General features: G+C 31.5%; 2 protein-coding genes and 2 long non-coding RNA genes across 4 annotated transcripts in view; 1 reads left to right on the forward strand and 3 right to left on the reverse strand.

Moving 5' to 3' along the window:
• LOC113386537 (double-stranded RNA-specific editase Adar) overlaps positions 1-2,113 on the reverse strand; it is an 11,773-nt gene extending 9,660 nt beyond the window's left edge. Inside the window, exon 1 of the mRNA XM_026624316.1 lies at positions 2,109-2,113. Coding sequence (XP_026480101.1) covers positions 2,109-2,113 — 5 coding nt within the window. The remainder of the gene's footprint in view (positions 1-2,108) is intronic.
• A 3,295-nt stretch (positions 2,114-5,408) lies between these two features.
• LOC113384393 lies at positions 5,409-6,042 on the reverse strand. The gene is made up of 2 exons (XR_003367935.1): positions 5,991-6,042; positions 5,409-5,532 (listed from the first exon to the last, which is right to left on the reverse strand). It is a non-coding gene; the product is annotated as an uncharacterized LOC113384393 (long non-coding RNA).
• A 4,176-nt stretch (positions 6,043-10,218) lies between these two features.
• On the forward strand, positions 10,219-11,760 carry LOC113386538. The gene has a single exon (XM_026624317.1). It carries the CDS (start codon positions 10,219-10,221, stop codon positions 11,758-11,760), a length of 1,542 nt encoding a protein of 513 aa, XP_026480102.1.
• Positions 11,761-13,638: 1,878 nt separating this feature from the next.
• On the reverse strand, positions 13,639-14,272 carry LOC113384394. Its single transcript, XR_003367936.1, has 2 exons — positions 14,221-14,272; positions 13,639-13,762 (listed from the first exon to the last, which is right to left on the reverse strand). It is a non-coding gene; the product is annotated as an uncharacterized LOC113384394 (long non-coding RNA).
• Positions 14,273-16,697: the final 2,425 nt, after the last annotated feature.

The following is a 16,697-nucleotide window of genomic DNA, read 5'->3' on the forward strand; positions in this document are numbered from 1 at the left end:
TCTTCTTATTGGCTATGTGCGAAGGCATGGAAGGGAAGTCAAATCGACCGAAGCGTTCGTAGTGGCTAACTTGGAGCACTAAAAGGGGCTATTATAAACAAAATTTTAAACAAAAAACACATAAAATATTTATTTATTTCAAATTTAAATAAGATAATTAAAAATGAACCACCATGTCTGTTGTGTAGTGGGTTGTAGAAATACCAGCAGAAAAAGTGACTGCAAATTCTATACATTTTCTACAGCTAAGTGGAAAGAAAATCAACGGGAAAAGTGGATCGCAGCGGTTAGAAGAATAAAGTAAGTATCATAACCTTATTGTTATAAAAATACAATTTGGAGTATTATGAATAGTTGTAAAATTGTTATGTTTAGAAAAAGAAAAATTATAAGTCAAAAAAATTGTTGTATTATCAAAATTTAATGCTTACTAAAAAAATGTTTTGTAAAACAATGTAATTAATACAAGCCTGAAATAATGAAAAATACATATTTATATATTGTACATTGATTATGTAACTATTATCTATATATTAATTACATTTTATTATATAATAATTGTAATTTTATGATTAAAAGAAAAATAAAAGTTATCACATAGCGAAAAAAATGTTTATTTTGCAAACAGTTTAATTAATACAATGCTGAAATAATGCCAATATATATTTGTAGTGTTGATGGATCACCGTGGGTTCCCAAGCCCTATGATCGCATTTGCAATGAATCGGTCGAGGTATTGAGTCCTACCTACTTGTCAACTTGGTCTTGTCTTTATAATAATGTCTAAATTATGTCTTTATAATAGTGTCTAAGTCTTTAGTTTGACCAAAAAAATGAGTAAATTAGTTTATCATTTACTTATTCTATTGATAAAATACTATTTATCATTATTATATTGTTTTTATTAAGAACTATTCCGAGATTATGACATAAGCTTTGAGGCACTTAACCTTAAAATTATTTACTGCATTTCTTTATTTAATTAATCATTATGCTTAACTATGTTTTAAGTACGTTGAAGTAAATTTAATAATTTCAATAAACATTCAGCGTTCACATTATTACTGTATCTTGTTTATTATTATTTATAACAATTATTTAATATCTTTTTTCTTTAACAAACATGTAAAACCCATGAAAACCACACACTGATACCCCCAATTAGTTCATATTTATTACGGCGCTGCATGGGCGCTGCAGTCACGCTCGGAGCGAATATATAAAAATGGATCGCAAAATGTGTTGGTAAGCGCATAACTCAACAACGCCTGGACCAATTTGGCCAATTCTTTTTTTAAAATGTTCGTTGAAGTCCATGGATGGTTGTTACGGCGAGAAAAAAACGAATAGTTGCCGGGAAAACCCTAAAAGCAGCCGTTTTGTTCTTTAATCGAGTAGGCAACGCAATTTGTAAAAAAAACAATGATCTATGTCATGACATTTTGTGTAGTTTTTTGATAATCTAATTTTGAATATATTTATATAAACATAGAAATATCTTTCTATTAATCAAGCTATATTGGCAGCCAAAAACATTGATGTAAATTAATTAAATTTCAAAATTCAAGAACAAATTACAGGCGAATCATTTGATTCGGCAACTAACCAAGACGATCCACCGGAGTTTTTAAACTCCGCTGGATTTGCTAGGATTGTCACCTCACAATCTTCAATTAAAGGTTGGATCGGCAATTATAATGTTGCGAAATATCGACCAACTATATTCAAAGGATAGTATAAAGCAGAAGATGTTCTCGCACCATGCATCCCAATGCGTTTCCAGTGCGTTTATGGTATCATTAGGAGTTTGTGGTATTAATTTAGATAACCTATGTTTGTTTGTGGTATTAATTTAGAAAAACCCTACAATGAAAATTGAACTGATTTTTTTAATATGATTTACATTATTAAAATTACTTACTTTTAAATGCTTATAGTGTTTTATTTAATTATTTTTAATTCACACCGAATTATTACCAGGGTGACGGTTCTGTTCAGGATAATTTTTTGCAAAGAATAGAGAAAAGGTAGGCACAAAAACACCGCCACATTACAATTTTTTTGACAGGACGAAGTCTGTCGGGCCGGCTAGTTTCTAATAATAATGCGGCATATCTGAGTCACCAATCATGTGCGTATATTAAGTGAAGAAAGCGCATGAATAAGAAAGTGAATTTTGTTATAATTAACGTTAGAAGAAATAAATTGCTTCGTTGGATAGATTTATTGAGGTATGTACTCATAATTAAAATGTATTTGCTATTGACCACCATATTAAAACAAACATGTGTTGCTTAAAGGTATGATAAAATTTTCAGACAAGGCCATAAGATATTTTATGATTTGCATGTTGTGTTATCAGCTGAACAAAGTTTAGATCTTTCTATTAGCACTTTGTTGCAGAATGAATCTCGTATTTGATAGGATGTCAGGACTTACAGGATTTCTACACTGCAATTTGATTTGATTTAATTGTTTTGTTGCAGGTATGTTTTGTTTTATTGCATGAAAAGATATTACTTTTAAAAGTTTTAGGAAGCTATTGTATCGAATTACATAAAGAGAATTACATAAATCTTTGTTCGGAGACCACCGGATCCAGAATAAAATTACGAATACAACGATATGCAATTTGATAAGTGTCTCCATATAATTATTTTGAGATTTTCCAATTTTACCTAAGATTTACTTATTGTCATAACGGTTAGAACACGAATTTTCAATATATGGAAGAACTAGTGGGGTGTATGGCATCGTGCCTTAAGGCAAATTGCTGGAACTTCCCGTACCGTAACGAAATGTTCGAGGAATATACTGAATGTTTTCAAATAGATTATTATTATTAATATTGTAACATTGTCTAATATTTATAAGAATTATATAAACTGAATTGCAAAGTTGAAATTATTTGTTTGAAGTATATTAGAACTATAGTCAGAATTAAAAATAAAATCTGAATTACTTTCGATATACAAAAAAATTTTTTTTGAAAAAAAAAAATGAAAAAACAAAGTTGAAACAATATTTTTTTTTCTAAAATCAATTATTTTGTTAAGACAATCAGAAAGTTCTTTGAATCATTTAAATCGGACGCTTAGTTCTCTCAAAAACTGCCATTTTTTACACATTTAGCTCAGTATCTTCGAAATGGTTGGGTCTGCCTTTGCCAAAAACTAATGACCACTTCTCCCAATCATTATTACTAATTCAATGTTTCTTAGATCATTCAAATCGGATGCTCCGTTCTCTCAAAAACTCGATTTCTATTTTCTGCACTCTTTGATCTTTATCTCCGTAACTGCTGAACCTGCCTTTGCCAAAAACTAATCAGTACATCTCCCTATCAATAGGAATCGAATGTTTAATCGAACCATTCAAATCGGTTGATCCGTGTGACCGAAACGTGAGTATATTGCATGATAAATTTTAAAATTTACCTATATCTTATCCTAGACGAGAAACGTTTAGACTTACATAATAAAGTAAAAAAGATGCAAAATAAAATGAAAAATAAAACGATATATAATTTTCATATAATTTTTTGAGAAAGTATTTTATTTAGAAGGTAGTTAGTTTTTTACATCTAACTCTAATAATTTTCGTGTTTCTTTCTTTAATAAACTCTATTTCGGCAGACTAGACGAGAGGATAAATAAAACTATTTTGATTATTTTAATGTGTTGTTTTTAATTTTGTCTAAAACTTGAAATTATATTTGACTGATCAGTGAACCAAACTGATCATACCCATAAAACGATCAGGTTTAAAAATAAAAACACGATACATACGTGTAATTATTAACTTAAAAAAAAACTGTTGTAACTTAAATTATTTAAATTTAATGTAATGCGTTATATCAATATGCTTACATGAATATATAGTTAACTTTTTATAATAAAAGAAAAGAGTTAATAAAAGTGTACTTTTTTAACGACTTATTTCATGTATTACATGCATAGAGCTTATAATAAAAATACTGCTACAAATTCGATTTTTACGTTATATATTTATTTGGTCTTAAAAGGAGAACCCGCGCGTTGCTCGTCTCGGATGATGAAACTTGGCACAATGGTAGATTTGATGCCCAAACTGACCGTGGTAAAATATTAGAGGCCTATGAAAAGCGGTTTAATTATAAAAATTAATTAAAGTTTGCATTTTAGCAGCGCGCGCTATACAAAACTTGCAACGTGCGCTCTTGTCAGTTCACTCGTAGCCTAGTGGTAAAGTGACTGAGCTCTCATTTTTGCGTATGCGTATGCGTATCGTCGGAGGATCGAATCCCGTTCATGTTAATTTTTTTTATTATTTTTATTTCAAATTTATAATTACATCAGTAAATAATATTAAAGTTTTGAAACAAAAAATATTTTTTTGAACCTTTGAAATCAAAAATAAAAAAATGCCTTCCCTAAAACTGAGCTTTTCTTCATACTGTAATTTTGTTCATACACAAAAAAAATATTTACGATTTTTAGACAATTACTATAACTACTCTACGGAAAGTTAATAAAGTGTGATAATAATAAACAATACGATTTTATGTATAAACTAGTGGTGTATGGCATCGTGCCTTAAGGCAAATTGCTGGAACTTCCCGTACCAATTCTTTTCAAAATTTCTAAAAACGTTTGGATAAATCCAAAATTCTCCATTTTTCTTTTCTGAGTTCATAAAAAATTTAAATCATGGTACGAGAAGTTCCAGAATTTTTCCTTAAAGCACGTTGCCATGCACCACTAGTCCACTTTTTATGATACGTTTATAAAACACATACAGCCCTAAATTTTCAACCTTTTACAAAAAACCCCTATTTTGTAATAGCTATTTTAATGGTATTTTATTTTTCATCTCGCTTTCAGTCAGTGATTATTTTTCAGTGAATTTTCATTAAAATATTCTTTAAAATTTTTGAAACTCTTTATACTATAAAATAATAGACTTTATTATATTTATTAAAATACTAATTATAAGACAGTTTATTCCTATTGTACTTAATATGAGGGAAGGAATACTATAGTATTGAACACACAAAAATGAAAAATAAAACATATCAAATAGAACATGAAACACAATAGTCTCAACATCGAACAAAAAAATCTAATTATTAAATATTAACTATGTAACAGTATTACAAAATAAGTATATGTACAATTTTCATTTGTGTATCTACATTCTTAAGAACTAAATAACAAATAATAAACCACTAAATCATACAATACTATAATATACATCTATCTATTATCTAATTGGCTTCTAGTTCATCAGTGAGATCATCAGTGAATTCACTTCTATCGTACAATGTCTTGGTTGCAATTTTTTCCCAATGGTTCGGGTGATTGTGTTGATGACTAGCTTCCACGAATTTATCGTTCAAAGTGATGCAGACAGCTTTGCATTTGTACTTCTTTAGGTTTTCGCAACAACGCCAGGTCGTGCAGCCGTTATGGAGCGTTTTCTTGCGATTGTAAATGTACATGTTATACACGAGTTGGGCATTATGCTTTTGACTTCTTATGAATTTCACCTCATCTAGAAGAATAAAAGATTGGCTGACAATTGGAAATTGAATAGATTGATTAGATTCAAATTTTGCGATAAACAAATCTGATTTAAATTATTTTGAATTTGGTTTATAAAATTTGTGCTGTTTGTGATTCATAGATCTAACAAAAGAATAAGCACACTTTTGTGTCAATAAAATATATTGGTTTTACACGGAAGATACGTTCCAAAAAAAAGTGTAACTTGAAAAATTCACTTTTATATGACAAAACCGTGCTAAAGGAAAATCACTATAAAAAGCACTTTTTGCAAGTTTTTAATATGATGAATAACTAACGAAACATAAATATTAATATATTTAATATCGAGGACATTTAATAAATTATAAATATTTAATTTATTTCAATAATAAAACAAATATAAAGAACTATTAAGTATTGCATTTTTTATTGATAAAAATTAAAATTGGTCTGTACAGATATAACCTTTCTTTTACTCTCCAGTTTAAACTACCCGTAGGCGTAGGGTAAGTTATAGTGATCGCAAAAAAAAATCGAAAATGAAATTGTTTGCGCCGCACCTGTGTAGGTTGTCGGACCTGTAAAAGGTTTGTTTTTCTACTTGGACAACACGTTTCAAATTTAGGCAATCGGGCAATTCTGACTCATAAAAAAGGCCGATGCAGGCAATAGTTTTACCATTCAAGTCTATTCATTCCGTGCCTTTCATTCGTTCAGGTACTTTCAGTTCCTTTCAGTGTTCGAGTCTATTCATTCCGTGGCTTTCTTTCATTCAGTTACTTTCGACAAGTACTTTCAGTTTCTTTCAGTATTCAATTCCATTCTTTCCGTGGTTTTCATTCATTTCAAATCATCAGTACATTCAGTTCCTTTCAGTGTTTGTTATCAGTTCAATATTATCAGTGGATTAAGTTACTATTGTGTGTCAAGTCAACAGTTGTTTTTGTTTGTTATCAGTGTGTTCGAATTCCCTTTCAACATTTCCAACCGACTACGCTGATGTTTCCAGATCCAACCAAATAGCTGCCGCGGCTTGGACTTCCAAACAGATAACATTTTCATACAATATTAATTAGTGTTCATTTTTGTTTTTTCATTTATATAAAATTTATATAGAATATATTTAAGTTTTTTATTGATTACGGATTAAGAAGAACCTTATTTTTAATTTATATTTGTATTCTAATTAATTTTTGTTTTCTGAATACATTTAATTTTTTTTATTATTCCTCGGAGTATAAAATACTTCGAAAGGGGTTGAGAAACCCCCCAACATCAACATTTGGTCCTTTTGAGCCGGATCCTAATTATTATTAGGATTAATTGGGTGTATACAGAAAACAAAAATATATAATGGCGCCTAAAATCGATATTGGTGCAGAAATTGCACGTCTAACCGCCAAGAGAGAGATGTACTTTTCAATTGTGCAAGAAACGTACGATCTATCGCAACAAATTGACCCTTCAAACAAGACACAATTTCTTGAAAATTTATATATTACTGAAAATGCTCGAGAACAATTCATTCAATTGTGTGATGAAATAAACAAATTAAAATATTTAGATAATCCTAGTTTCATTCCGGAATATTCCGCAATAAAGGCCCTTGAAACGATGTATGCCAAAATAAAACACGCTGAGAAATTATTAGATAATAAAAATGCGCATAGTTCTTCAATTAAAGACATTGTACCCAAGCAACATTTACCGTCCATTGAAGTACCTAAATTCTCAGGTGATATTCAACAATGGCCATTATTCTATGAAACATTTAATTCACTAATTCATGAAAATACAGAGTTAGATAATGTATCAAAATTTCATTTTTTAAAAGGAGCGTTACAGGGTCCGGTTTTAAAAATATTTCATTCTATACTACCGACCGCAAATAATTATCAAATTCTTTGGGAAGCGCTCATAAAAAAATACCAAAATAAACGGTACTTAGCCACAAATTATTTCAAACAACTATTGTCATTCAAAACCTTTTCATCTGGACAAATAAATTCATTCCTTGAAAAATTCGATACCGCGGTGCAAGCGCTCTCCCAATTGAATATTCCCGACGCCTATGATTTCCTTATTACGTCACTGGCATTCTCGAAACTCGATCCGTTGTTACAAGAAAAATTCGAGCATTTTTATCAAGGTGAGTTTCCCAAATACCAAGACCTCCTGCATTTTCTTCAAAAGTCACAACAGGCAAAAAATCAAGTATATGGTATGACCAACAATTTCACTAATGACAAACCCAATTACAAAAACACTAAAATTAGCCGGTCATTTTTGTTAAAAAATAAATATGATAACAAATGCTTTATGTGTCGGGAACAACACAGAGTGTTTATTTGTTCGAAATTTCTATCATTGAGTATACCTGATCGGCGATCCCTTATTCAAAAATTAAACTTATGCGACAATTGTTTGGGTCATAAGATAACGACTACATGTCGATCGAATAAAACCTGTTCATTATGTAACGAAAGACATCACTCGTTATTGCATACTGGCAGCAATTTTGCGAGTACGGATCAAAATAATCTTTCTAATTCCAAATCAAATAGTACGGTTTTATGCGCATTTAATCAAAACAAAATCGCACATCATATTACCATATTACCGACAGCAGTAGTAAAAGTTACTACTAGAAAAGAAAACATTTTATTACGTACAATTATTGATTCGGGAAGCGATAGAAACTTTGTGACATTAACTTGGTGCAAAAAGGCTAATTTACAAATTCTTCCAATATCAACCCAAGTGATCGGGTTAGGCAATTCGTCACATAAAGTTATTGGATTAGTTAATTTCACTTTGAAATCTTTAATTGATTCTTATCAGTTATCGGTCTGTGCATACGTAGTACACGAGATAGTGGGAAAGCAACCACAAATTACCATTCCGATTTCATCCATCAAAACATTTCTGAATTATCCTTTAGCGGATCCTAACTTTCATACACCCCAGGAGGTCGACGGAATTTTGGGTTGCGATGTTTTCGGCGAAATTCTTGGCACTAATCAGGTTAAAAATGATAAAGGATTACCTGTGGCCCTAGAAACCCGGTTGGGTTATCTAATATTAGGTTCCATTCCTGATTTATATGAAAATACCGGCACTTCTACTAATTTATGTAATGTTTCAGATTCAGATTTTCATTTACAAATGAATAAATTCTTACAATTAGAAGACATTCCCGAAATAATCCCCTCTTCTAACGATGATTTATGCGAAAACCATTTTACTACAACTACTACGCGATCTCCAGATGGACGATATGTAGTAGCGCTGCCTTTTAAAAGTGAAGGCAGGAATTTATACAAATCATTTCATTTAGCCTTAAAGCGATACCACATGCTTGAAAATAAATTTTTGAAAAATCCCGAATTTCATAAAAAATATGCCGCCGTCATAGAAGATTACCTGACTCAAAACCAATTATCCTTTGTCGATTATTGTCCGGTAGATCATGAAGTCGATGATTTTATTAAAATAAAAAATGGATATTATATTCCACATTTCGCAGTCGAAAAAGAAAGTTCCTCCACGCCTTTACGCGTTGTGTTTGATGCATCTGTGAAAAATTCAGAATTCACTTCCTTGAACGAAATTTTGCATGTTGGTCCTAAATTATAATACAAACCGACATTTGTTCAATCCTTCTAAATTTTCGTTTCGGGCCTATAGCATTAACAGCTGATATCAAACAAATGTATCGTAATATTTGGGTTCGTAAACAAGATAGAAAATATCAAAAAATCTTATGGAGACCGTTTCCCGATGCACCCATTGGCATTTATGAATTAAATACTGTAACTTTTGGTCTATCGTCATCTCCCTTTCAAGCTATCAGAACCATCAAACAACTTTCCCGAGACGAATGTTCCAAATATTCTCAATCTATTTCTAGAATTCTTGAGAACGATGTCTATATTGATGATGTGGTTACAAGTATCGACTCCTTGGATAGCGCTAAAACTATTTGCGAAGGTTTGCAGACTGTATTATCGTCTGGTGGTTTTGAATTAAAAAAGTGGGAATCTAATAATTCTAATCTACGTAAACTTTTTCCTAATTCTGATGTACAAAACAAACATTTCTCTAAATCGGATTTTGAAATAGAATCTTCTACAAAGGTATTGGGATTAAAATGGGATCCCTTATCAGATAATTTTTCATTCGAAATAAAGCTTACGTGGAGAAAATGGACAAAGAGACAACTTCTTTCAGTAATAGCGCGAATCTGGGATCCTCTGGGTTTCCTAACTCCGATAGTTGTTAAGATAAAAATATTATTGAAAAAAATTTGGACCTTAAAAATCGATTGGGATGAGGAATTACCATCATTTATTGTTACATCATGGTTAGCCGTATATTCCGAATTAGAGCATCTTAATAACGTTAATAACTATCAGATTCCGCGTTATCTCGAAACGTCAAAACAAAACAAATGTACATTATTTGGTTTCGCGGATAGCTCAGAGCAAGCTATGGAGCGGTAGTTTATATTAAATCTCTTGGCAATCCGAATTTCTTATTGATTTCAAAATCACGAGTAACACCGATTAAAAACCAAACATTAGCCAGGCTTGAACTTTGTGCCTGTCATTTACTGTCAAAACTTCTGAATTTTATATTAACGAATAACCAACATAGTATAGATTTTGATTCCATTTACTGTTTTTCCGATTCTATGATTGTCCTTCACTGGTTAGCAGGACCGGCTACTCGTTGGAAAACATTTGTAGCCAATAGGGTAACAAAAATACGGGATCTCATTCCTAATGCACAATGGCTTCACATTCCTTCTAATCAAAATGCAGCCGATTGTGTTTCCCGAGGTCTACGACCTAAGGAATTTATCCAACATAAGAATTGGTTGTTTGGGCCGGATTGGTTAAATGGTCCTATATCAACTTGGCCTGCAAAAACGGTTGAACCTTCCGGAGATATTGATCAAGAAAGAAAAGCTAACGTTCTAATAGTAAAGAGTGTCATACCACCGATCAATCCTTTATATGAATTAACGCAAAAATTTTCTAATTGGTGCAAGCTTGTAAGAATTTTCGCTTATATATTGAAGTTTTGTAAAATTATAACAAATCGAAACCGACTTTTGACTTCAGATTTGAAACAAGCCGAGGTAATTATTATTCGTTTAGTCCAAGAGCATCATTTTCCCGAAGAATTCAAACTATTAACGAACGGAAAGTCTTGTTCGAAGAAGTTTTGCCGACTAAATTTGGTTTTGGATTCTAATAATTGTTTACGCGTTAAAGGTAGATTAGGATTAACAACTAATAACAATCCACTTCCTTTGCCAAAAAAAGACCAAGTAGTAAATTGTCTTATAGATTACTACCATATTAATAATTTACATACTGGATCAAACTTAGTATTATCTTTATTGAGGCAAAAATATTGGATCTTGTCGGCTCGTGCAATAATTCGTAATCGTCCTCACAAGTGTATAACTTGTTTTCGACAGAATCCGAAACCCCTTTTTCCATTAATGGGCGACTTACCAGTACCGCGCATAACAGCCAGTAGAGCTTTCCTAAACGTCGGCGTTGATTATGCAGGCCCCTTCAATATCTCCATGAGTCGTCACAGAGGCGCTCGAACCTACAAGGCTTATATATGCTTGTTCATCTGTTTAGCCACTAAGGCGATACATCTCGAATTAGCTTCAGATTTAACAAGCGATACATTTTTAGATTGCTTGAAACGATTCCTAGCCCAGCGTGGTCCTATTAAATGTATTTACTCCGATTGTGGAACCAATTTTATAGGAGCCAAAAATACTCTTGATTCCTTATTCCTCCTCCTAAATTCCGAAGAGTATAAAAAGCGTTTCAATGAATTATTGGTTTTGCATGATATTCAATGGAAATTTAATCCACCGTTTGCCCCACATTTTGGAGGTATATGGGAGGCGAATATTAAATCAGTGAAGACCCATTTGTTTAAAGTTAGTTTTAAAGCGCACTTTTTAATGCAAGAGCCTCTGTCGGATTTGCCCGTTGACTATGAAAACTTGAATTTGACTAAAAGAAAACAATTGTTAGATCATATTGTCGCTTCTTACTGGAAGCGATGGAATGTGGAATATCTAACCGAGCTACAGGTCCGACAGAAATGGAATACAGTCACTAATCTTATTGAAAAGGGTGATTTGGTAGTTGTAAAACAAGAGAATGCGCGTCCGCTTCATTGGGGGTTGGGAAAGAGTTGAAGAGGTTTTTTCGGGCTCCGATGGAGTGGTTCGAGTAGCATTGGTAAAAACGGGAAATACCCTAATCAAGCGGCCTGTTGTCAAACTATGCCCCCTACCTCTTCAATAGTTTATATCTGAATTATTCATTTCAAAAAAAAAAAAAAAAAACTTTTCTATCTCATGATATATTTGCTTCTATATATAGTTTTGCCAAATTTTCAATCTCCAGGGCGATGAGAACATCCCTCATAGTCTCTGGAAGATTCTTGTAAATGTCCAAAAATCTAGACCCTGGCGCGAAAATAAAACTTCCGCAATCTAGATTGTGTGAATGTGGTAGGTCGCGAGAGCGGGACCCTGGCGCGAGGTCAGGCTTCCGTAACCGATCTACTCTGAATGAAAGTTTGAATTTATTTTGGCAATTCTATCCTTCCTAATCATGAGGTTCACTATGTACCAATTTCGAGTATTTTCAGAAGTATAAAAGGCTAACCTTTTAGTCGGGGGAAAATGTTTGCGCCGCACCTGTGTAGGTTGTCGGACCTGTAAAAGGTTTGTTTTTCTACTTGGACAACACGTTTCAAATTTAGGCAATCGGGCAATTCTGACTCATAAAAAAGGCCGATGCAGGCAATAGTTTTACCATTCAAGTCTATTCATTCCGTGCCTTTCATTCGTTCAGGTACTTTCAGTTCCTTTCAGTGTTCGAGTCTATTCATTCCGTGGCTTTCTTTCATTCAGTTACTTTCGACAAGTACTTTCAGTTTCTTTCAGTATTCAATTCCATTCTTTCCGTGGTTTTCATTCATTTCGGTTTAAATCATTCAATCAGTACATTCAGTTCCTTTCAGTGTTTGTTATCAGTTCAATATTATCAGTGGATTAAGTTACTATTGTGTGTCAAGTCAGCCAGTTGTTTTTGTTTTGTTATCAGTGTGTTCGAATTCCCTTTCAACATTTCCAACCGACTACGCTGATGTTTCCAGATCCAACCAAATAGCTGCCGCGGCTTGGACTTCCAAACAGATAACATTTTCATACAATATTAATTAGTGTTCATTTTTGTTTTTTCATTTATATAAAATTTATATAGAATATATTTAAGTTTTTTATTGATTACGGATTAAGAAGAACCTTATTTTTAATTTATATTTGTATTCTAATTAATTTTTGTTTTCTGAATACATTTAATTTTTTTTATTATTCCTTGGAGTATAAAATACTTCGAAAGGGGTTGAGAAACCCCCCAACATCAACACACATACAGCCCTAAATTTTCAACCTTTTACAAAAAACCCCTATTTTGTAATAGCTATTTTAATGGTATTTTATTTTTCATCTCGCTTTCAGTCAGTGATTATTTTTCAGTGAATTTTCATTAAAATATTCTTTAAAATTTTTGAAACTCTTTATACTATAAAATAATAGACTTTATTATATTTATTAAAATACTAATTATAAGACAGTTTATTCCTATTGTACTTAATATGAGGGAAGGAATACTATAGTATTGAACACACAAAAATGAAAAATAAAACATATCAAATAGAACATGAAACACAATAGTCTCAACATCGAACAAAAAAATCTAATTATTAAATATTAACTATGTAACAGTATTACAAAATAAGTATATGTACAATTTTCATTTGTGTATCTACATTCTTAAGAACTAAATAATAAATAATAAACCACTAAATCATACAATACTATAATATACATCTATCTATTATCTAATTGGCTTCTAGTTCATCAATGAGATCATCAGTGAATTCACTTCTATCGTACAATGTCTTGGTTGCAATTTTTTCCCAATGGTTCGGGTGATTGTGTTGATGACTAGCTTCCACGAATTTATCGTTCAAAGTGATGCAGACAGCTTTGCATTTGTACTTCTTTAGGTTTTCGCAACAACGCCAGGTCGTGCAGCCGTTATGGAGCGTTTTCTTGCGATTGTAAATGTACATGTTATACACGAGTTGGGCATTATGCTTTTGACTTCTTATGAATTTCACCTCATCTAGAAGAATAAAAGATTGGCTGACAATTGGAAATTGAATAGATTGATTAGATTCAAATTTTGCGATAAACAAATCTGATTTAAATTATTTTGAATTTGGTTTATAAAATTTGTGCTGTTTGTGATTCATAGATCTAACAAAAGAATAAGCACACTTTTGTGTCAATAAAATATATTGGTTTTACACGGAAGATACGTTCCAAAAAAAAGTGTAACTTGAAAAATTCACTTTTATATGACAAAACCGTGCTAAAGGAAAATCACTATAAAAAGCACTTTTTGCAAGTTTTTAATATGATGAATAACTAACGAAACATAAATATTAATATATTTAATATCGAGGACATTTAATAAATTATAAATATTTAATTTATTTCAATAATAAAACAAATATAAAGAACTATTAAGTATTGCATTTTTTATTGATAAAAATTAAAATTGGTCTGTACAGATATAACCTTTCTTTTACTCTCCAGTTTAAACTACCCGTAGGCGTAGGGTAAGTTATAGTGATCGCAAAAAAAAATCGTAAATGAATTTTTTTTTTGTCTTTACGTTTCAGAGGTTTCTGAACATTTTGGCATACCTTAGAAAAACTGATGTGTGTGTGTATGTGCGCGGATACAAATTTTCGTCGACGATTTAACCGATTATAATCATTCAAAAAACATTCGATTCGTATTAATAAGGAGACGTGCTGATTAGTTTTTATCACAGGCAGGTCTAGCCGTTTCGGAAATACGGGACAAAAAGTGCCAAAGACGGTAACTCAGTTTTTAAGAGAACGGAGTATCCGATTTGAATAACTCAAAAAACATTTTGCTTGTATTGACAATATGAAGAACTGATTAAATTTTTGGGAAGGCAGGTCTAGGGATTTCGGAGATCTAGTAAAAAAAGTAAAAAAAAAAGCCTTTTGGCGGTCAAAAACGATCATTAGACATATGCACATGAAATTATCAGATATTTTCTGGAGATTTTAATAATGTGTGTATCAATTTTGTTTAAATTTCTATGCCCACACAGCACAAGACGATCCGACGAAATTCCGTGGGATGTACGCATGCGGGACACTCGTAGTCCGCGGATCATCCATGGACAGTCCGGCTTGTCCCGTCAGTATCCCTGAAATTTAATTTTGACCGACCCTAGGGATGATCCGTAGGCTATCCCGCGCCGGATATTCCGGCCGTAAGGTTGTACATACATTGTACTTAATTATGGGTTATTTAATTAATAATATCTAGCTGAAAATAATATTGGCATTGATAATATATTAAAAAAACATTAATTTGAAAACATATATTGTATTTCTTAGGATTTCTTAGAATTCTTATAAAACAATTCCTCATAAAAGCAATTCTTATAAAGCAATCAATTACAAATTTTGTTGGTCTTGTACTGGCATTCCTTTTCTGAAACATAGAATGAATAGTTAAAAATAATGAACATAAATATAATATATATATATATATATATATATATATATATATATATATATATAAATAATAATATATACTATATTATAGTAATCGGGCGTAACATCAATAAAAAACATGAATTTCTTTCAAAAATTTATTTTACATCCATACATTTCGCCTATAATCCTAGCCTTAATTCAGTGGAAAAATTAGTTAATTTTAGTGTTAAATTAGAATATGGAATGAGGCAACATATGGATGTGAAATAAAATGGGTTTTAAATAAATCTTTAAAAACTCTCGTACTAGTTTTTATTGATCTAACCCCCAAATTTTAAACTCGAAATAATGTATGTATATGATCTTACAATTGATTCCTCATCAACCGTTCGCTGGCATGTCTCAGCCAACTTTTAACTGCCTCTGCAACCGCATGCTTTGTCTCTTTTGGAAGATTTTTGAGTACAGTATCTGTAATTAATAAAAGATGAAATACATCTTATTTATTTAAATACATCTTATTAACCAAAATAATAAAATATTTGTTTGGACACTGTCCTCGCGTGCGGACATGACGGATCGTCCCTGGACCGTACGATTTCGCGGATTTGAGACATCCCAATGCGGACAGTCCTTGTACGGTCCGTGGAATATGCGCGATATTGCAACCGCGTAGCGGACAAGCCGGATAGTCCCCGGACTATCTTGTGCTGTATGGGTGGGTTCCGTACCAATGTTTATCCGTTAAAAGGCTACGCGCTTCAATATTTCGTCTCTATGCAGCTAAAGCAGTGCGATTGCTTTGAAAAAAGTTCAAAATTTCCAAAATATTTCAAAATAAAAAAATATATTTTTCCAAATTTTTTTCTTCCAAAAGATTTTCAAAATTTTAAATTTTCTCAAAAATCCAATTTTTTCAAAGATTAAAAAAAATGGTACGGAAAGTTCCAGCAATTTACCTTAAGGCACAATGCCATACACCATAAGTTTATTACTCATATTTTTTTTATAAATGAAAATTTTTGTAAAAAATGATTCCGTTATTTCACCTTGAATTTCGCTATCGATTATATATGAACACTAATTAAGAACAATGATGCTCTTTGTTTTGATATTTGAAACAAACTAGCTTATACGCACATGAAATTTAGTTTTGATCATAAAACGGAAAGTTCCCATATTTTAATCTATAGATTTTCATCACAGATATAGACTACTAAAAATTAGTAACTGTAACATACATTTTGTAGCAAAGTATTTTGATAGTAAAACAATAAAAATGTTATTGTAGATATAAACAAACTATAATTTCGTGTAAATGCAAAAGAAGCTGTAGAAAAAAATATTTTCAAAAACGTCGATGAAAGGTCTAATTTTATCAAAGGTCAAAAAACGCTTCTCATTTTTTCAAACTTTGACGAATTTTTAAAATTAAACGACTTGTCGTAGATATTTTAGTATATTCTATAAAACCTTGACATCTATCGCAAAAAAAAAATTTCATAAAAAAAATTT

Source organism: Ctenocephalides felis, unplaced genomic scaffold (genome assembly GCF_003426905.1).
Source record: "Ctenocephalides felis isolate EL2017-DRISC unplaced genomic scaffold, ASM342690v1 CF-g0.4_SCAFFOLD_03571, whole genome shotgun sequence".
Taxonomy (NCBI): domain Eukaryota; kingdom Metazoa; phylum Arthropoda; class Insecta; order Siphonaptera; family Pulicidae; genus Ctenocephalides; species Ctenocephalides felis.

Excerpts from the sequence above, each read along its gene's own strand:
- LOC113386538 (XM_026624317.1), top strand. The coding sequence starts at position 10,219 with ATGATTGTCCTTCACTGGTTAGCAGGACCGGCTACTCGTTGGAAAACA.